At 39.7% G+C, this 19,770-nt stretch overlaps 3 protein-coding genes across 8 annotated transcripts; 1 reads left to right on the top strand and 2 right to left on the bottom strand.

Moving 5' to 3' along the window:
• Nucleotides 1-47: 47 nt before the first annotated feature.
• On the bottom strand, nucleotides 48-4,002 carry c6h11orf16 (chromosome 6 C11orf16 homolog). Its single transcript, XM_026365417.1, has 8 exons — nucleotides 3,957-4,002; nucleotides 2,890-3,094; nucleotides 2,210-2,572; nucleotides 1,617-1,726; nucleotides 1,292-1,439; nucleotides 960-1,191; nucleotides 380-889; nucleotides 48-271 (listed from the first exon to the last, which is right to left on the bottom strand). The coding sequence occupies exons 2-8, from the start codon at nucleotides 3,085-3,087 to the stop codon at nucleotides 48-50; spliced, it is 1,785 nt and encodes a 594-aa protein (XP_026221202.1). The 5' UTR covers nucleotides 3,088-3,094; nucleotides 3,957-4,002.
• A 648-nt stretch (nucleotides 4,003-4,650) lies between these two features.
• Nucleotides 4,651-8,503, bottom strand: LOC113165901 (nuclear receptor-interacting protein 3). The gene is made up of 7 exons (XM_026365702.1): nucleotides 7,956-8,503; nucleotides 7,059-7,235; nucleotides 6,738-6,820; nucleotides 6,492-6,631; nucleotides 6,334-6,386; nucleotides 6,114-6,202; nucleotides 4,651-5,272 (listed from the first exon to the last, which is right to left on the bottom strand). The coding sequence occupies exons 1-7, from the start codon at nucleotides 8,121-8,123 to the stop codon at nucleotides 5,257-5,259; spliced, it is 726 nt and encodes a 241-aa protein (XP_026221487.1). The 5' UTR covers nucleotides 8,124-8,503; the 3' UTR covers nucleotides 4,651-5,256.
• A 304-nt stretch (nucleotides 8,504-8,807) lies between these two features.
• On the top strand, nucleotides 8,808-18,464 carry znf143b (zinc finger protein 143b). 6 transcript variants are annotated; one of them, XM_026365695.1, is made up of 15 exons: nucleotides 8,808-9,569; nucleotides 11,974-12,089; nucleotides 12,336-12,524; nucleotides 12,689-12,769; nucleotides 12,999-13,195; nucleotides 13,563-13,631; nucleotides 13,717-13,833; nucleotides 13,946-14,021; nucleotides 14,314-14,439; nucleotides 14,975-15,154; nucleotides 15,246-15,473; nucleotides 15,706-15,854; nucleotides 16,679-16,831; nucleotides 17,331-17,459; nucleotides 18,113-18,464. In XM_026365695.1, the coding sequence occupies exons 2-15, from the start codon at nucleotides 11,984-11,986 to the stop codon at nucleotides 18,194-18,196; spliced, it is 1,884 nt and encodes a 627-aa protein (XP_026221480.1). In that variant the 5' UTR covers nucleotides 8,808-9,569; nucleotides 11,974-11,983; the 3' UTR covers nucleotides 18,197-18,464. The 6 variants fall into 6 exon arrangements, with proteins under 6 accessions (XP_026221480.1, XP_026221485.1, XP_026221481.1 ...); XM_026365700.1 differs by having other exon boundaries at nucleotides 11,977-12,089; XM_026365696.1 differs by lacking the exon at nucleotides 8,808-9,569 and adding an exon at nucleotides 9,606-10,247.
• The last annotated feature ends 1,306 nt before the right edge of the window (nucleotides 18,465-19,770 follow it).

Raw genomic sequence — 19,770 nt, forward strand, 5'->3', positions numbered from 1 at the left:
TGTTTTTTTAATCAGAGATGGATCAGTTTGATCATCCCAGCACTGTGTTATGTTTGAACAGTAGTATCCCTGTTCCCAGAAAACGACTGCAGTCTCACAGGTGGTTGAGGTTCAGAGTCTGTCATTCCTAAAACGTCTCTGATATTCACTCTTCTTCCTTTAGCACCAGGAAGTGATTGAAACAGAGAGCTGGAATTTGGCGAAGCGCTGATCTGAGGCACAGGGAAGCTGAACCTTGCTGGTTGTGACATCCTCCTGGGCACTGCACTCCCTGCAGATTAAAATAAACTTTCTGAACATTAACAGATCAAACACTGACAAGTTTTTATAGCAAATTAAATTAATTGATTCTCAGATTTAGTTTGAAGTTGGTTCGCACCTGGTTGTCTGTGTTGAGGCTCCGGCCCAGTTCTCCTCCAGTACTTCCAGGGAGGACGCTGTTTACGCCTCAGCTTCACTGCAGGAGGAAACGTTGCTCTGGTGTCATCCTCAGAAAGAGATGAAGATGGTGAAGAGGGCACCTCAGGATCACTCTTCCTCACGTCTGTATCTTCGAGGTCTGCCTGGATATCCCGCTCTGCCCTCTCAAATCCATCTGTTCTGCCAAAACTGGACCTGGAACTGCGTGGAAGTACACAAGGCCAGTGGTTTGTGACTGGACAGCAGCAAGAAGAAGACTGGCAGCAGGGGGTGTGGAACAGCTGGGGGGTGCAGGACGAGGTGCGACTGTAGAGCCAGTTGCAATATCGGTCAGGGGTGGATGTTGGGATTTGGAGTTCCCTAACTATCCTGTCGTGGTGAGAAGCTGAAATAGGCAACACTAGGTTGTGAGGAACCAGAGACACACAGCCGTTCCACATCAGCACTCGGAGGCTCGTAACAGCAGCAACTGCAGGAAAGAAAACTGAGAATGATTAAAAGTCCTAATAATGTAAACACAAACTATACGAACTCCACACCTCCAAAACCATCTCTGTGCTCCGTGGCAGCAATCACTCTGCCTGGTCCGTATCTCCTCAGATCTGGTTCCCATGGTGACAGAACGAGATCACCAGGCACCAGACAGCGTGTTTGAACCCTGATGTGGTTCATCATGTCGAGGGAGCAAACCAGCTGTCTGCAAGAGGAGATGATCCCCAAACTAGGACTCGATGGATGGTCGAACTCCACCACCCAAACTCCCGTGCAGCCCTGATTTCAGACACATGAAAGTAGAAATCACTGATATTTTTGACTCGTACTTGCCCACTCTAACTGTATGTTTTCATATACAGAGATTGTGTCTTTTCACCTGAACTTGCTGCATCACGCTTCCCAGATAGTAAAAGCCGTCCACCTCCCTCCTAGCCAGCACTCGGCATCCTGGGAAAAACTCTGAACTGCTCGGTGTTTGACTGGAGATCACACAGGAGGCAACCGGGCAGTTACCCATACTGCACCTGGGTTACACACATTACAGGTCTGTCACAGGGATGATGATTTTATCCAATAAAACCAGCAGCTCCTCCAGTTTTTAAAGCATCTCTGTATGTTTCGTGTTGCTGTGTTAAATACTTCTGCTCCTTCAACACTTTGTACTATAGTATTGAAAAGTGTGGAGCATCAGCATCACTGACCTGAGCAGAGGTGAAGACGTGTTTACAGCTGAAGTGGACGAACAGCAACGGGTGACTTGACAGACTGATGGCACTAATGATCGGCTCTCAGCAACACACAGAGGAATCGCCTGATTGTGCAAACACAGAACCAGACACAGCGTTGTATTTGACTGTTTGTACTATTTTTCCAGGATTTATACTTTGTTTATCTTGCAGTAAAATAAAGATCCACTGTGTTTTATTGTAAGGACTGTTTATCTTTCTGCCAAACTAAACACCAACATTAAAGAGAGCAACTGCACCAAGCTTTATGGAAACCAGAGAAGGTAATTTCCACCAGTAAAAGATTAAAAAAAGTGTGTCTTGATGCAAAAATAATATTAATGGTATGTCAAAATTACGAGTCAAAATGTTTATTTTTAGACTTTTGTACTCTGGACTGTGCCACCCCATTCAGACTTTTCTGCTGGTGCCCCTGACTAACACAAATATACGGATTCCCTATTAGCTTTATGGTCATGGAGGTGACAGATAACAGAGGGAAGAAAAAGAATCTGGGTAGTTAAAGAAACAATCCAAGTCGCATCCAGCACCTGTGATTTCACTCGTACCTCCTCCAGTTTTCCATTCCAGTCAACTGGAATCACGTAACAGCTTCCTCTTGTGGCCTGAGCCAAACACTGCAGGTAATTTCTGGTGTTGCTGTTCAGCTGACCCATCAGGTCCTCCAGGTAGAAGACATTCACAGGCCTCCCTGCTGCCAGAGAGGGCAGGGCCCTCAGCACAGCCTCTGGCTGGTCGGGCAGGTCCGCACAGAGCAGGTGGACGGCGTGACAGGCCTGGTCAGTGAGGGCCATACTCAGGGCAGCTAGGAGATCCCTGCCAGGGCTGCAGCTGATGGAGTGAATCCAGGACAGAGCTGAGTACACAGTGTCAGGGGCACAGGGCAGCATGTTCTGAGACCAGCAGTTCACCTGGAATTCAGACAAAGAGTCACTAAAGAAAAACGTCTTACAAAAAAACAACAAGGTATCTTGAAACTACTCTGAATTGACACCCGAACTTTTCTGTTGCATCATTTAAGGGCAGCCACCAGTACCCAGCCACCCCAGCATTGTCACCAACCCCTAAAAGATCCCAAATATTTGTGTTATCAATAGATATACAGCAGCTTGATATACATATAGCCTATGTATATGTATGAACACTTTAACCCCTGTAGAGTAACTCTGGAGCACTTCTCTTCTTCAGAGATGCAGGTTTCTGTAATGAGCAGTCAGTCCCAGCTCACCTTCCCTGAGAACGTCATGATGTTGAAGCGAGAGTCCCTGAGTGAAGCTTTTGTCAGCAGGGTCTGGATCAGCAGGCGTTTCACTGACCCCAGAACAGCTCTCATGTTCTCAGAGCTGTCCAGAACAAAAGTGATGTTGCAGCTCTGTGTGCCCAGAAACTGTGGAATCAGAGCAGCCGCTGTCTGCCTGGACGTCATCCTCACACTGTAATGCAAATTAGATTTTCAGCAGGTTACTGTTTTGTCTGACTAGTAAATTCTAATAAAGTACAATATTCTCTTGTTTTATTCTATTTTATACTTCATTTATTTTATTCTACAGTAGTTATTTCATAATTTGACATTTGTCTTTTTATACATTTATACTTTTACTACTAATTTTATATTTTATACTATAAATAGTAGCTAGATCTGTGAGTTTTAAAACTTGTTCACATTTCCGCCACTGACTGTAAATTAATTTTTGCTGTGGTTATTACTGTCTGCTACATTCCTATTGTTGTGTATCTTAATGTGGTCAAGTTAAAGATGATGATGCTGTTATTGTTGCCTGTCCTGAATTCAAATTACTTCTTTATTACTGAACTATTTTAATTAAGCATCAAAATAGTAGAATGTGCAGAATGTCCTAATTTGGATAATGCCCACTATTATAATGGATTATATTAATAGGTGCAGATGTTATTTTAATTCTGCAGCTTCAAATGAACAATTTCTTATCTTAATCTTTAATCACACATTATATTTTGTATTATCTGATTCGAAATAACGTTATCAGATAAATGTAGTGGAGTAAAAGTACATTATTTGCCCCTGAAATATTTTACAGGACAATAAAAAAATAGAAATACTGAAATAAAATAACCAAGTACCTCAAAATACTCATACAGTAGTTGAGGAGATGTACTTAGTTACAATCCTACACCTAAACAGTCTGTAATCAAATGTATCCTCCACAGACAATAACAGGAAATACAGTTTCTGTTGTATCACTGTAAACACCACAATCAGTAAAGGAAGGTTTGCTCTGAATTAATAGTTAATCCAGTGATAAACACTTTACCTACAGTTTGTTCTCAGTCAGCTGCAGACGACACCTTCGCTTCACTGTTGATGTTGGTTTCCCTGGAGAAATGATCAGAGCCAAGTCAGTCTTGTTCCCGGCCACTGGAGGGGCTGTTCACCTGCCAGTCAGCTGATCTGGGTGCGTTACCCAACACTGCCGTCGTTTTGCTGTTGCTACGCTGCAGCTGTACAGCATTTCAGCTGTAATTAAAGCTGCTTGTGGTGCCTAAGTGAACATACCAGAGTGAGAAATGAACGCTCTTCTGCTTTACCTATGTTAACAGCTTTAACTAACACCTCTTAGAAACAGGCAAAGTTACAGAGCTGGTAAAAATATTCAAACCCAGTCTAATATTTCTAGATTTTTACTTTTTTTTTGTGGTATTAAGCCTTTAAACACAATATTTCTATGGAGTCCCAGAGTCTCCAAAGAAGCTTCATAACATTGATTTGTTTTTTTGAATGCACAAACTAAAAGAGGTGAATACTTTTCTCCACAGGTCTATGGGAAAAAAAAAATCATTTAATACTTGTAGTTTGTGTTTGCGTGGGTTGTTTTGTGTTAGATTGTGGTGAAGATCTAAAAACTTTTAGTTCAAAATGCACACAGAAAGAAATAAATCAGGAGGGGGTCTGATATTATTATATATCTTTAATAAATGAATCTATGCAAAAACACAGAGAAACTTCACATCATTTGGGATTTTATTTAATATTCAGTGCTGCACTTTGCTACGGTCAGTGAGTGTCACTCTTATTTTGTAAACATTTAAAGGCAGAGACCTCAATGCAAAGACTAGAAAATACAATACATTATAAAATACAGTAGATAAACAGTTGGTCTGGATGCAGTAGATTGTGCTAAGCTAATCAACTACACTTCACATGAAATAAAAAATTATTCTGTTCTCTAAGACTAATTTCTGCTATACATGGCAGAACAGTACTAATTTGCAGGATACAAGAGTTATAAATCACAATTCTATCAGAATCTTAAAGTCTACAACACTAACTATTGTAGTGACACTAAAACATGACCACACTCAGTTCATTGTCAGTGCTACATGGTTGTTTGTCGGGGCGTCTGCTCTCTAAACTGCCCCCTTTATGTTAAAATAAGTGAAGTCATTGTGCATCATCCAACTCACAAATGCAGCAAATGGTTGAACAGGCAGAGAGAAAGTGAGGATATACAGTATGAGCTGAGAAATCAAGTGTTGCCCAATGAGCCATCCTGTGGATAGAGGGATTATTTTGATTGCTTTGTGTGTGTGTCGGTGGCGGGAAGATCAGTATCAGGTCTCAGAAGTCAGAGGAACTGTTGCACAAAAAGAAAAAGGAAGACAGACAAGTGTTTGGTTAGACTGTAGCACACTGTCCATCACAATAGTCTTAGAGTAAACGATACTAATGTTGATGAGAAGAAAGTCAACTTGAAGAAACTAATTCTACTCAATTAAGTAACTGAAAAGAGTTGTTGTTTTCCACAACTATATATTGTTCTGCCTCAATTTGTGACTTAACTAAATTAAGGAAGTAGTCTTCAGTGCTTCTCACAATGTTTTTATGACTGAGCAATATCTTAATTACCAGCGATGTGAAATAATTTGCAGCATGAACTATGAAAAATGCATTTTATGCTTCAAGTGAAGCCAAAAACATTTTCACTTTCAAAAGTGTTTGTTACGATTGCTGGCTGACGGATTAATGATACTGCATTCACATCTTAACTAGCATATATTAACAAACAAAAAGTGTATGTGCACTGTTGCCCAGAATTTCTACGTGTATCTCACACACATTATTATATATATACATATATATTATTATGTATATGTATAGTTTAACATTTGATATCATAACATGAGTGACAGACAAGTGGTGACATCATTGTGACCACCTGTGACATGCACCTTGGTGTATATGCAGTTATTTTATTCCATACTAGAGTTCAAGTTATAATAATGTGTTTTTTCCACCGTCTATAGTGATTCTGTTTAAGGGAGAGCTGAACAGAGCCACGGACCCCCTGAGCAGGGGCTCTGATTAGCTTTCAGACCTAGTAGCGCTCCAGTAGCTGGTATCTCTGTTAACCTGGTTACAGCTCTAACACGTACTCAAAGCAGACACGTATTTTACAGTTGAAACTATCATCTTACCTTTCGTTAAATGACTTTTTGGCAAACTGAACTTGCTCCCTCACATGTGTCCCAAACACTAACATGTGCTTTTCAGTGTCAATTACACACTGGGAGAAAAAAAAGATGATGTTACAACACATATCACACATTTATAGATAGTTAACACAGCCTTTCCTTGTGTTTATTTTGCTTCACATCAAACATCAAACCTTGTGCGAGGTATTGGAGAGGGACTTACCTTAAGTGACTTTAATGTCTTGTTACCCAGGGATATCAGTGGCCTGTTACTCTCTGCGAACAAAAGCAATGTGAGGTGAATAATATTAATAGTGTCAGTGTTAGAAAAAATCACTGGCTACATTGTCAACATGTATAGATCATATTCCTCTTACTTACCCACTATGGCAAATGAGCACATTATCCTGAGTTGTCCAATACTTAGACTGAGCTCTGAGATGTGACCATCAACACAGATCTTACGCTGAAATTGAAAACCCTCCGTCTCCATTTTGTTCTCCTCCACTAGCTCTTTCAGTCTTTGGGAGAAATAAAAAAAATCAAATATTCACTTCCTTGAACAAGACGGACAGTGACCTGATGTGAGTCATATGGACAAATATCAGGAATGTTTAATCATCTCACCCTAATCTCTCCACGGTCAGCGAAGACATCAGGTTCAGTTTGCAGCCTGTGTCAATCAACACATTCATTTCCTGTCCTAAACACTATGAACACACAAAGAAGGTTGAGATTAAACTTCTTTTCAAGGGGCTCATGTGTAAAACTACCTATACTACAGTGTATGAATACCAGTAAATAATCCTGTTTTCAAAATGTAGTACCAAAAGTAAAAAGTAGTGATCTGCAGAATTACCTCTTTTCAGCCTAATGTACATTTTATCATTTAACTATATCTATTGTTGCATCTCAAAACTCTGCTTGTATCCCATACATTCCTCTCACCTTGCAGGCAACACAGATAAAATCTTCCTCTTCTTCATCATCATCATCTTTGTTCAAGTTTAACTGATTGCAGCTGAGAAGGACGTCTCCATTGTTTGGTTTTACTCCACACATGTTCATCCTTCCCCGGGACATCTTTGTTTCCAGCAGCCGCTTCTGCAGAATGTGGTGTGGCTGCTGCAATTAAACCAAAAACAACAGAAGCACAGTTTTAAAAACATTGTACATTGTACCTGGCTATTTTCATTTGTGACACAGTTTTTGGACGACATTGTAAATAGTCTAAATAAAGAACATTGACTCGTTTCATTTCAGATTTTTGCCAACTTTTAAGCTGTGAAAAAATGTCATTGCTTTTTCATACATCCATTTTGCAAAAATGATTTAAAAAGTACCTATAAGCTGCCATAGAGTCAAAACCCTTCTTGTAAGGTTAATTTATTAGTGTAAAAATTTGACTTACTTATTCTCTTATGGCACCTGTCAAGTCTATCTAAATTGTGTTTTTCCATCCCAAAAAACTGAGAAAACAAAGATTTCAAACATTTCCTACTAATTTAAAACAAAATGGGTAAAGAATAAAAAACATAAAATATGTCATTTTAAAAATATTATAAAAAAGAAAATAACCAGAACTAAATGCATAAAAATGAAGGTAAATGTTACAAAACATGATCATTTAAGCCATTAATTTTCACCTTATAACTCTATTTCTGAGACTGTATCCTAGGTATTTAGCTCTATTATAAATAATTAATATGAATGTTACGGAGACCATCCTAACTTGCACTGGCCTGTTTTCATGCCTGATCAACGTCTAGAATTTGGAGAAAGTATAAAATAAAAATTGCGTCTGTTACTGTAAATCCACTACTAGGCCTTTCAAATGAGGCTCACCCCCTGTTTGGATGTCCCGAGTTTCTTCAGTCCGTCCAGAGGAAGCAGATCAGCTGAGTCTTTATGGAGGAACTGGATCGCCTGTTTCAGCCTCCTCTGCTGCCTCAGAGCTGCAGCATCCAGGACCCCCGAGTCCCCTCGGTTCTCCGTCCGCATCCCCGTGAACATGTCGGCGGGTATCAGGAGTCCAACCGATCAGTTTGCGTGATTTCCACTTGTGTGCATTAAACTGAGTCTGAGTGTAAAGGAATCACCGATGATGCGCTAAAGAGGAGACGCCCCCGTCAGGAGCGCATGGATGGAGTCAAGTCAGAAGGTTAGAGTTACGACTTCTGGACACAAACTTCAAAATAACATTCAGAAATGAGAATATTCTGGCATTATTGTTCAAAAGCAACAAAACGGTCAGATTTTCTGTGTTCCACTGGTTTATTAGTGGGCTATGGAGACCCAAAAGTGTCATTAAAAAACATGAATAAAACTTACTACAAAGAGGAAACGGTTATAAATAATAAAAATAATTTATTAGATATGATATGCAAAAAATTGGAAATAAGCACAACTATATCTGCACTTGTTCTATTGCACTGTTCTCCTACTCCATTGTTTGAGAGCTTTTATTTTGACACCAGCTTCCGGGGTATCCTCGGTCTTTCGGTGAGTTTGGTTTTTGCTTGAACCAAAACACTGAAACAAATACGTCACGTTACTGAATCGTGACTCCCTTAAAAAATAAATAATGTTTTGAAATTTCATGTGCCATCACATGTATACATTTGTAGAAATTTAACTACAAGTTGTAGTTAAAATAATTATTGCTAATTATTATTAAAGACTTGTGACTTGCTTCACGTTGGGCTGATTATAACTGTGGCCCTCCGGTCCTACATATCAGCAGGATTTCCTACATATTGTCACAGCTGTGGAAATATAACATCAGATGCTGTGTGAGTTTTCTCATTTGGTAATGCAGCCATAGTCTTGTTATTGTGTTTTCTTTATTTGAATGCACATTTGAGAGTATTCCTTTAACTCATGTGGTGTTGGATGCTGTAGATGTGTATTTCTGATGCGATGCTCTGTATAATGTGTGTTCATCCCTCGGAGCCTCTCTTCACTGCATTGCCCACACTCCTCCTTTTTTTCCCACACGACCTTGTTTCAACATGGATGCCGAAAAACTCCACCACACGTCGCTGTTTACGTTGCAGAAGAACACATCTGTCCACATCTCATGGCACACAGTGGCTCGGAATGCCCAGTCTCGGTTAACTGCTGTCTTGTGTTGAATTATAAATAATTATTTACTTCGCTTTTACAGTGGAAACCCCGAGACAATACGAAAACCGACGCGGAATGGCGTCTGCCAGGGGCCCCGAGACATGAATAACACAAATACATGCGCGAAGGGTGAATGATGGGCGCGTCGGCTGACCAATAAGAGTTGGAGTTGCGACTCTTCAGCCAATCACCGCGCGGGATTTGTAAAAAGGGCGGAACAGAAGTCGGAGTGTTGTGCTGCCATACATGTTCCTGGTGTGTGAACATCGCCGAGCGTTTCCTGCACTGGTGCATGGTGGTCGAACAGGAGGAATTGTTGGAAATTTTTCGGAGGTTAGTATATAAATTGGTTTTTACCCAGTGTGCATTATTCCCACAGCCATCTCCGTGAGAGGGGAGTGACAGGCTGCGGCGAGGACCCACAAGACGCCTGCGGAATACTGTTATAGCACAAAAATAAAATTGACATTCATCGAGTCAGAATGCTTATGTTAACATTAATTAGCTCATGGATTCCCCGGTCTTGGTTCCTAACTGTGTCGCTAGTTAGGCGGCTTGAAGCTTCACGGACACAGCGATCGAGTCCTCCAGCTGTGGTACAGAAACAGTTTAGACTTCCATGTACCAGCTTCAAATAGCTGCACTGTCACTGGCATGGTAAAGTTTCAGGAAACGGGTTGGTAATAACAGCTAAAAGATCGTCACAGTTATCGTTGACGTAGTTGTCATCGCAGTTAGCATGGTGGCTAACTAGCACGCTCCGTCAGGGCTTATCGGTATAACGCGAGCTCAAAACGTCAGCTGTGGTATTTTTAGCCTTTCCTGTTCTCGTTAATGTGATAACTGATTCGTTTTAATCCTAAAACAGCGCCGCCTGTTTGCATTTGATAGATCATATTTAATGTAAGAGTGACAACGAGGGCATGTCATAGTTAGCGTAGCTAGCTTCCAATGCTACATTCAAATCAACAAGCGCCAAAAACAGCTCTACCTGACATTAGAGCCTCTCAGGTTTGTTTATACTCATTTAGCCAATTAAATGATAAATAATACTGGAGGAAGTGTACAAATTAGTAATGTTACATTTATGAAATGTTGTCTTTAGCATATTACTCTATTAGTAAGATTGTTGGGAGGAGACATTGCAGCTAATTCTCATATCAAGTGTCTACTGAAGCTCAGGTTTGTTATTTCTACTAAAACAGCTGATATAAACTCAGCCAAACATATTTAAAGACAATACCGATGATAAACAGTGTCAAGGAACCAGCTAATTACACAATAATGTTACTTTTAGTATGTACTGGATACTTCCTGTACAGTGATAGTAATACTGTGTAGTGGTGGTAGAAGTACATAAAGTAAAATATGGTAAATCACATGCAGGATGGGTTTTAAATATGTTAACCACTATTGAATGTTGTGCTTATGATAGATTTAATTCAACATGTACCTCACAAGCTAATCACCCAGATAAAGTCAAAATTAAACTGATTCTGTGAGAATAGAATTAGGTCAGAGACGGAATAAAGATACTGTGAACTGTGTAGTAATGGTAAGTGACATGCAGTAGTTAGAGAGTGTACAAAGTTCACTGTAGTGCACATGAATGAATCAGTAAGGTGCATGACTGTGATGGGATGTTAACGATACGAAGAGCTGGCAAATGTACACAAACTGTACGTGATTTCTGAATCCATCTGAGCTACTGATAAAAATACATGGCTCAGTTGGTAGCGCAGTTGTCTACTAACCCCTGGGCAGGTGACTCTTGGCCAAATATTGAATGTGCCAGGACAAGACATTATATTCACCATCATCATTATTGGTATTATTTTAAAAACTGTCGAACTTGATCACATTTATGACAGACCAATATAAATGTAGTCCAGATGTACTTTCTGCAGAAATGTCTCATGTCTTGTTAAGTAATAATGACATAGTTTATTGATCCTCTTGGGGAAATTGTTGTTTGAGCAGCTGCAGTAGATGACTTTGCTACTGTTGGGTTTTAGTGTCATAACCAGGGAAACTATATGTAGCCACAAGGAACCAGGAGTCGAGCCACTGACCCTGTGGTTTTTAGATGACTGCTCTAACAACTGATCCACATGTCACCTCTTTATTTGTCATATGAAGATGTAAACAAGGCTGGATTAATACCTGACAAACATTGTTTAACTATCTAAGTACACTCATTTGTAATTTAATAAAATAAATTTATAGCTTTATACACCATGCAAAACACATTTACTGTAATTGTAGTTAACATTTGTGATTTTAAAAGGGTGTCTGTCAGTAAGGAGCTAATTTACTCTATTTTCCAATTATTAATAATAAATACATTTACCTATATTTATGTTTAGGGTTTGTACTAGTGAGGGAAATTTTATTCCAGTCTCACGGGAAAATTCCAAAAATAGTTTCACTTTTACTTTGTTTGCATAAAATCTTAAAAAAATTCCCAATTCAGTTTCAGTTCTTGTTTTGAGTCTTATAAGATGTTATAATGTTTTGCAGCATCACAGCAGGAAACATACTCAAATAGCCCGCACTGTGCTGAAAAGCTGATATAAGTGACTTCATTGTACCTTAAAATAATGAATTTATACAAATGTTTATCTGCATCACTAGCTGTGTGTCAGGCAAAGTATCTCCATCCTTGGTGTGTGTTTTTATTGAACTGTGGACACTAATATAAGATACATTTTTGTTTCTCCTATGTTTGTCATCCCAGCAGCTAAAGCATGCTCTTGGCCCAGATAAACCGGGACTCCCAGGGAATGGCTGAGTTTCATGATGCAGACGGGCAGCCGGTCACTCTCTGTCTGACGGAGGCCGTGACAGTGGCAGGTGAGCTCCCAACTTAGTGTCAGCCTTAAACTACAACACTGCTGGAGATGGACAGTTCTATTATGAGTGTTTGTTAAATAATGATTGCATATAAAAATGTGTCACACAAGATACAGAAAGATCTTATATGGAAAGTCGGATTTTGCAGAATCTGAGCTGTGTCCACTTTGTTCTTTGGTTGGATAACATTTTTTTTTTTTCTTTAAGCCAGGAATTAAATATTGTCATTGTCAAATACTTTCTCAGATGGTGATCAGATGGAGAGCATGGACACAGTGAGCCTGCAGGCTGTTACTCTTGCGGATGGATCCACTGCATACATCCAACATGACTCCAAAGCCTCCTTTGCAGATGGACAGATTATGGATGGCCAGGTGATTCAGCTGGAAGACGGCTCTGCTGCCTACGTTCAGCATGTATCGATGCCTAAAGCAGGTAAAACACAAATCCCTGCAGTGTCTTATGAAGGAGAGACTGGGAAAACAAAGCCTTGCAGTAAAAATACATCAGACTGGATCAAACAGTATTCTTAAGAAGAAGACTTCTTATGAAGTGGTAGTCTCATGTGTGTTGTGGTTAATGTTTTTCCCATAATCTAGGAGGAGACAGTTTACAGCTTGAAGATGGGCAGGCAGTGCAGCTAGAAGACGGAACAACAGCCTACATTCACACACCCAAAGGTATAAATAATACATTTATTATTCATTTATTACTGATTAATTAAAAATGGCAAATAACATTTTAACAGTGATCATTTCCAAACCTCTTGTTAGTCATTTTCGTCTCAGAAATGTGCAGTAGGAAACCGTCCATCCTCTCTAAGCAAGAAGTCGGCTCAGGTTTAATATTGGACCCAAGCCCGATTTTCTTAGTTTCTGCATCTGTGTCCTTTTCCTTGTTTCCGTTCAGATGCATATGACCAGAGTGGCCTGCAGGAGGTGCAGTTGGAGGACGGCAGCACAGCCTACATCCAGCACACTGTGCACATGCCCCAGTCCAACACAATCCTGGCTATTCAGGCTGACGGCACCATTGCAGACCTGCAGACGGAAGCCACTGCCATCGACCCTGAGACCATCAGTGTGCTCGAACAGTACACCACCAAGGTAAACATCCCACGTTGTTGCACTGGTGCAGTGTGGCTCCACTTTGTCCAACTTGTTGTGTAAAACATAATCAGCATGAAACGCTCAAAATTCACACATGGTAATAATTTTCTTTATTAGTCTTTTTTCACTTGTTTTCAGTTTTCAGTATTTTCCTTGACCTTCACTGATTGATGTTATCCTGCACAGATTAAAATACATTTTATTTTATTTATGATTTCTTATTAAACTGTGTATGTATTCTGAACTGATATTGTCAGTACTTTATTTGGTCTTTTGATGTTGTGGTATTTCATTTGTTACACAGTCATGTATTACACAGGAAATTCTATACTGTAATATGAAGTGTTTTCCCCCTCCCTGTCAGGTGGAGAATATAGAAAACCCTTTGGGATCGTTCGGCAGAGTAGAAGCAGACAATGGCGTACACATGCGGGTAGAGTCCTTTTTAGAGTATTTTTTTCTTGACTTTTCATCCTTTGTTCTAATTTATAATTGAAGTTGAATATGTTTCTTTTCAGATTGTGTTACAGGGTCAAGACAACAGGCCAGGACGGGTCTCAAATGTAGGCGAGAAGTCTTTTCGCTGTGAATATGAGGGTTGTGGAAAGCTCTACACCACTGCCCACCACCTCAAGGTAAGAGTATTTTGCAGGTAGACAATATTTCCTCACTGCATCTTCCTGTAATGTTGTCACTTTTTTCCTTTTTAAGGTCAACACTATACAGTTTTGTTTATGCTCCCTGCAGGTACACGAGCGTTCACACACTGGAGACAAACCATACATCTGTGACTATCCTGGCTGTGGGAAAAAGTTTGCAACAGGTAACAGTGGAGAATTAAATTTTTCTCATAGGGCAGTCTCATTAACCTTTAAACTATTTCATATATTTTAAAAACGTATATTTATGCATCATTTTTTATCTTTGCTTATCCTACAGAATATTTTGCAAGACTGCATAAGGCAGAGTAGAGAGATCAGCATGTTTCCTTAGAATCATTTAGCAATTAACACTTTGAGATAAATTTAAAAGAGGCTGATATGCTCTAAATGGACAACAACTGTTTTAACCTGAATGTTAGTAATTCTTAGTTTCTGTGTTTATGGCAATTTAAGGCTATGGACTAAAGAGTCACTCACGCACACACACGGGGGAAAAGCCATACAGATGCCAAGAGATGAACTGCTGCAAGTCCTTCAAAACATCTGGAGACCTTCAGAAGCACACAAGGACTCACACAGGTACACAAACACACCCAAAACTCACTCATTTGGTTGCAAGAAAGTCTATTCACATCCTGAAATGTTACACAGCTCTGGCACAAGATTTATCTTGGGAGCTAAAATTATAACTGATACTTGGCCACAATGATGTTTATTTTCATAAGGATGAGACTGATTGTGTTCTTCTGCTTTTGTCATGCACCTCTTGATTGTTTTAAACAACACAGACTGTGGTGTTGCAGGGTTGGTTGAACAAATTGCAAGATTTTGTTGGCAACATGTGTGGAGCTGAATTCTTCCTTACCAACGTGTTGGGGGAGTTTTCAGGCACATGGTTATGATTAGAATAAAGACTCAGTGTTCTGAGTTTGTTTTTAAAATACATAACTTTTTCAGTTTCACTTTGGTTTCTCATTTATACAGTTACATGGTGTAGAAGACGGACATAGTGTATGTCACATTTAAATTAAAAAAAAAAGAAATTTAGAACAGTAAGTAGGTGAGCAACTGTTTAAAGTCTTCACTCTTGTGCATCTAATTTCTTGTCTTGCAGGAGAGAAACCATTTAAATGCCCAATTGATGGCTGTGGCAGGTCATTTACCACCTCTAACATCCGTAAAGTTCACATCCGAACACACACTGGAGAGCGACCTTACTACTGCTCTGAGCCGAGCTGTGGACGTTCCTTCGCTAGTGCCACCAACTACAAAAACCATATGAGGATTCACACTGGTGAGTCAAGTTTTAACAACTTATTTACTGTAATAACAGATGGGCAGGCAACAGACAAACTAATAATCAGACTATTTCCATGCTACTGTAGGAGAGAAACCATATGTGTGCACAGTGCCTGGGTGTGAAAAGCGCTTCACAGAATACTCCAGCCTTTACAAACACCATGTTGTTCACACACCCTGCAAACCTTACAACTGCAACCACTGTGGGAAAACCTACAAGCAGATCTCCACACTCGCCATGCACAAACGCACAGCACACAACGACACAGAGCCCATTGAGGAGGAGCAGGAGGCCTACTTTGAACCCCCAACAGGTCAGTGTATGATAAGATAGAAAAGGTGTTTAATAAAGATCTGTGAAATCCATAAGATGTGATATAGGGTTGCAACAATTTGTGTTTTAGTCATTTTTAGAGCAAAATCATTCTATGGTTGCAAGTTTTTGAGTGTTAGAATTGGATGTTTTCCATAGTTAAATATGACCATTTTACTAAGTGATCTTGGACTGTGGGAAATTGTGACCAAGCTTTTCTCTTCTCGGTTCAGATGCCATTGATGACCCAAGCGTGAGCTACACAGCAGCAGTGGTGGAGGCAGACGACTCTGGCTCGGAGCAGGTTCCTGCAGAAAGCTCAGACATGGTTGCTCAGCAGCACGTTGCCTTGGTAACACAGGAGGATGGATCACAACAGCAGGTAACGAGGTGCAGTGACATCATGAGTAGTAAACGGAGAACTGAAGTTATGACTTATCACGTCACGGTTAATCCTGATCCACTAACTGTATTCATGTGTGTGTACATGTGTCCATGTTGTAACAGTGGCTATGCTCATGATTTTAAAAACGTTAATCAACAATTTTGTTTAAGTATCTGATTGAACTACGCCTCCCAAAATTACTATTGTGATAGAATAGATACTTAAAACATCACAGTATAGCTTTTTGAATATTAATAAAACTCACAAACGCTTTTTTTTTTTTTTTTTTGTCTTTCAGCGTTGTCGCTGTGATCTGTCTAGATTTAATATAAAACTATATTATACTGTTTTAAAACTATCACTACTACATACTTATTTCAACAGATTAAGTGAGGCACATGTGATGCTGTTAAGATTATTAGAAACATTTATAATCTCTATAGAATAATTTATTTTCTTTTTTTGTTCTGGTTTCACTTCAATTCTCTGTACAGTTCCTTGAATGAAGCCCTCTCTCCAAACTGAACTTTAGACTTGCAAACTTGAAAGATTAAACTACACATTTAACTCAGAAGTTTAAACTCTTGACGGGGGACACTATTAGGCGATTACACATCAACTGTACCAAGACAAAATAATCTCAAATTGAATGTCTAATATTACTAATACACGTTTTCTAATAGACTAATACTGAAGAGAAAGCGAAAGCTTGAAAACTTGACCTTGTTGTTGTTGTTGTTGTTGTTGTTGTTGTTGTTGTTGTTGGTCATCGTTGGTCATCGACTGAACGTGAATCTGATTCTGCTTTTGTGTGACACTAGGTCAGTATCTCTGAAGCAGACTTACAAGCTATGGGTGGCACCATCACCATGGTAACACAAGAAGGCACAACCATTACCATCCCAGCCCACGAACTGGCAACTCAAGGTGCTCACTCGGTTACCATGGTAACCACAGACGGCTCAGATGAACAGGTAAACATTAGCCCCAGTTTTTTGCAGAATGTACAAAGATGCTGTTATAATGTGTTTGTTTTTTTTCTCCGTGTAGCAGGTGTCTGTGTGATGTCAGACATGTTAATGCATAACTGAGCCGAATATTCTTAGAAAAATAAAATATTGAATCCAACAGTGTTTTCAGGTGTGTGTCAGACATGCACTTCTTTATGGTGCACAATCTACTGGACCTCTGTTACGTTGTGGTCACTAATTGATTTTTGACCAAGGACCAAAGCTGTGATATTTGTACAGACGGGTAAATTCCAATTCCCTTTATAGCACTTGCATCTTTTCTTTGCCCCTTAGCATCTACCATGAGGAGATTCAAGGGAAACCTGGCTATAGTCAGGGTATCCTGACCCCTTTGAGATTCCTACTTGCTCCATAACTCTCAGAGCAGACATACAAACTTAGAGGAGTTGAGCTGGTGTTAAGGAGCAAGAACTGATGCACCTAATGTCTCTGTCTCCCTCAGGTGGCCATCATGACACCGGACATGGCCTCGTTCCAAACTGTAGAGGAGGCAGGCTACAGCCAAGAGCAGGATGACATTCATCCTGTCACGTTACTGGCCACCTCCAATGGCACTCACATTGCTGTGCAGGTTAGTAGACTGATACCACAAGTGTGAATTTACTGGTGTGGTGAGTTGTGATCTGACCTACACCCAGTGTTGTTCTAGTGATACTGACTGGAGTTTCAGTAGGAGTACAGCCACTCCCTTAATCCCACCCTGTTGAGCTATTTACTTATGCTTAACTAAATATCATGGGTAGGTGGGGTTTAGTTCAGGGTCTGTAGTGTTGTTGCTGCCCTCCTGCTGGAACATCTGTTTGGAGATTAAACTAAACAGAGACCTAAAAACTAAAACGTGTAAGGTTGCTTGTAATCCAAATCTGTGATGAATATTGCCACCGTTGCTTTAACATATTAGCTATTCAGGCCTACAACCCCTAAGGGCTCCAGTCACATTAATGGTTTCAGGTCTGGTGACCAACCTGGAAAACACTGTTTTCATTTACCCCCTTCTGCTCTTTCTGTCATGTTAATTAAACAAACTCTTTTTCCACCTCCACCACCATGTGACCGTTACCAGCAACCTTTAACACAGTCACTCACAGACAAAGGTGGGATTGTGTTTTAAAAGTGTGGCAGAGTAAATAGATTAGATCAGCAGTATTGGTTCTGTTAACAGTAGTTATCTGTGTGTCAATCAGTGTTTGAATTGTCTGCATTTTGTTTTCCCCCTCTTTGTAGCTCAGTGACCAGCCTTCTTTGGAGGAAGCAATCAGAATAGCATCAAGAATACAACAGGGAGAGTCACCAGGCCTGGATGATTGATGGACTCATGATGGACCACGATTTAGGATCACAAACATCTTAATTGGACTATAACAACTAGAGAAATCACGCGTCTTCCTTAATGTTTTTTTTTCCTACAAACAAAATTAGCTTTTACGTGTACATAGGATTTTGATAACTGGAGTTCTGCTATGCTGTTTTGTCCCTTAACCAAAAACAAGGACGAGGGCTAAATGCTTTCTAATGTTTATGAAACACAGCGCAGTGTACAGCTAATGCTATTTCTAATAAAAAAAAAAAAAGATTGCGATTGTCTGCAATTTATTTTGACCACCTGAGACCTGTGAAGGTGAAATACCTACAGTACATACAGGAAAAGAAAAAAAGAAATGTGACATTTGTATTATAGATTCAGTTAATACAAAATCTAATTTATGAAAGCTGATATTATGTTGGAAGAATTTACTCAACTATACTTATTCCAAATCCTTTCTGATCTAATCTACTGCTGTTCTGAGGCAAATATTGTCCATTTTAAATATTTATTTGTCAGCTACATTTACTAGTAAATTTGCAGACCAATATTTTACATACATATATCATAAGTTTCTCTGTCGTCCAGGTGAAGTTATCTGGAAATAGAATCATGGCAACTGGACTTCCTTTTGTTAGGTTAAAACTTTTTGCTACTCATCCAATTAGCTTCTTCAGTCTGAAGATAGTTGGTTAGAGACCACAAATTTATGCTCCAGGTTTGGTTTCACTCCACCCCATGGCCTGAATAGGCTGGTTAGGTGAAACATAAGATTGGGAGGATGTGAAGGACGTAATGGTCACACCTCTGCCCAACCCCTCTTTATATCACAATAATACTGTGTGCTGATGGATCAGTAATAGAAATGTTTTATGAAACATATAATGCAAAAAAGGGGTGGTGGTATGAGCTTCTGAAATTTAAATATCCGACATGTTTCTATGGTGATTTTTCAGTATTTAATTATAACTTATTAAACGTTTATTTTATCCAATCAAATTGTATTTGTATAGCGCCAAATCATAACAGGGCAAGGCACTTTACTGTGTTTACGGTTTAAGACCTATACTAAGAGTATAATGTAAAGAAAATTAAATAGAAAACCCAACAATCCCATTTGAGCAGGTGTTAGGCAACAGTGGAGAGAAACAACTCCCTTTAAAGGAAGAACCCTCCAGGCTCAGGGTGGGCGGCCATCTGCCTCAACCGGTCGGGGTGAGTGGACAGAGGAGAGAAAAGACGGCAGGCAACTAACAATGCATGGGCACGAAAAGTAATATTTAAATACACATAAAACAATGTCAAAGTCTTTAAACTATTTTTGGTGCTATAGAGCAGAGGGCCAGTTATGGCTCATATAGTATTTTAGTTGCATCCTAGAGTTGTGTTTTTATACATATTTATTATGGTTCTCTGGTGGTTTACAAGCTTTTTAACCACTGTAGAACCTTTTTATGTCCATAAAGTGCCGTATCTTTATCCGATCTTGTGCAAACGGAGTCAAACTCCGGCTCCTTTGATCACGCGCACCAAACACTGAGCTCATTGTTTCCGGGTTTATAATGCGGGGCCCCGCGGT

This window comes from Anabas testudineus, chromosome 6 (assembly GCF_900324465.2).
Source record: "Anabas testudineus chromosome 6, fAnaTes1.2, whole genome shotgun sequence".
Taxonomy (NCBI): Eukaryota; Metazoa; Chordata; class Actinopteri; order Anabantiformes; family Anabantidae; genus Anabas; species Anabas testudineus.

What these genes read in the sequence shown, in the direction of transcription:
- c6h11orf16 (XM_026365417.1), bottom strand. Translation starts at nt 3,087, where the DNA reads ATGACGTCCAGGCAGACAGCGGCTGCTCTGATTCCACAGTTTCTGGGC. An exon ending in GGAATGGAAAACTGGAGGAG is followed by an intron (nt 1,727 to 2,209) that starts GTACGAGTGAAA and finishes TTGCACAATCAG; the next exon opens with GCGATTCCTCTGTGTGTTGC. An exon ending in GCGTGATGCAGCAAGTTCAG is followed by an intron (nt 1,192 to 1,291) that starts GTGAAAAGACAC and finishes GTCTGAAATCAG; the next exon opens with GGCTGCACGGGAGTTTGGGT.
- LOC113165901 (XM_026365702.1), bottom strand. Translation starts at nt 8,123, where the DNA reads ATGTTCACGGGGATGCGGACGGAGAACCGAGGGGACTCGGGGGTCCTG. An exon ending in TCGGGACATCCAAACAGGGG is followed by an intron (nt 7,236 to 7,955) that starts GTGAGCCTCATT and finishes GTTTAATTGCAG; the next exon opens with CAGCCACACCACATTCTGCA. An exon ending in CTGACCGTGGAGAGATTAGG is followed by an intron (nt 6,632 to 6,737) that starts GTGAGATGATTA and finishes TTTCTCCCAAAG; the next exon opens with ACTGAAAGAGCTAGTGGAGG.
- znf143b (XM_026365695.1), top strand. Translation starts at nt 11,984, where the DNA reads ATGCTCTTGGCCCAGATAAACCGGGACTCCCAGGGAATGGCTGAGTTT. An exon ending in TCGAACAGTACACCACCAAG is followed by an intron (nt 13,196 to 13,562) that starts GTAAACATCCCA and finishes CCTCCCTGTCAG; the next exon opens with GTGGAGAATATAGAAAACCC. An exon ending in CCACTGCCCACCACCTCAAG is followed by an intron (nt 13,834 to 13,945) that starts GTAAGAGTATTT and finishes TGCTCCCTGCAG; the next exon opens with GTACACGAGCGTTCACACAC.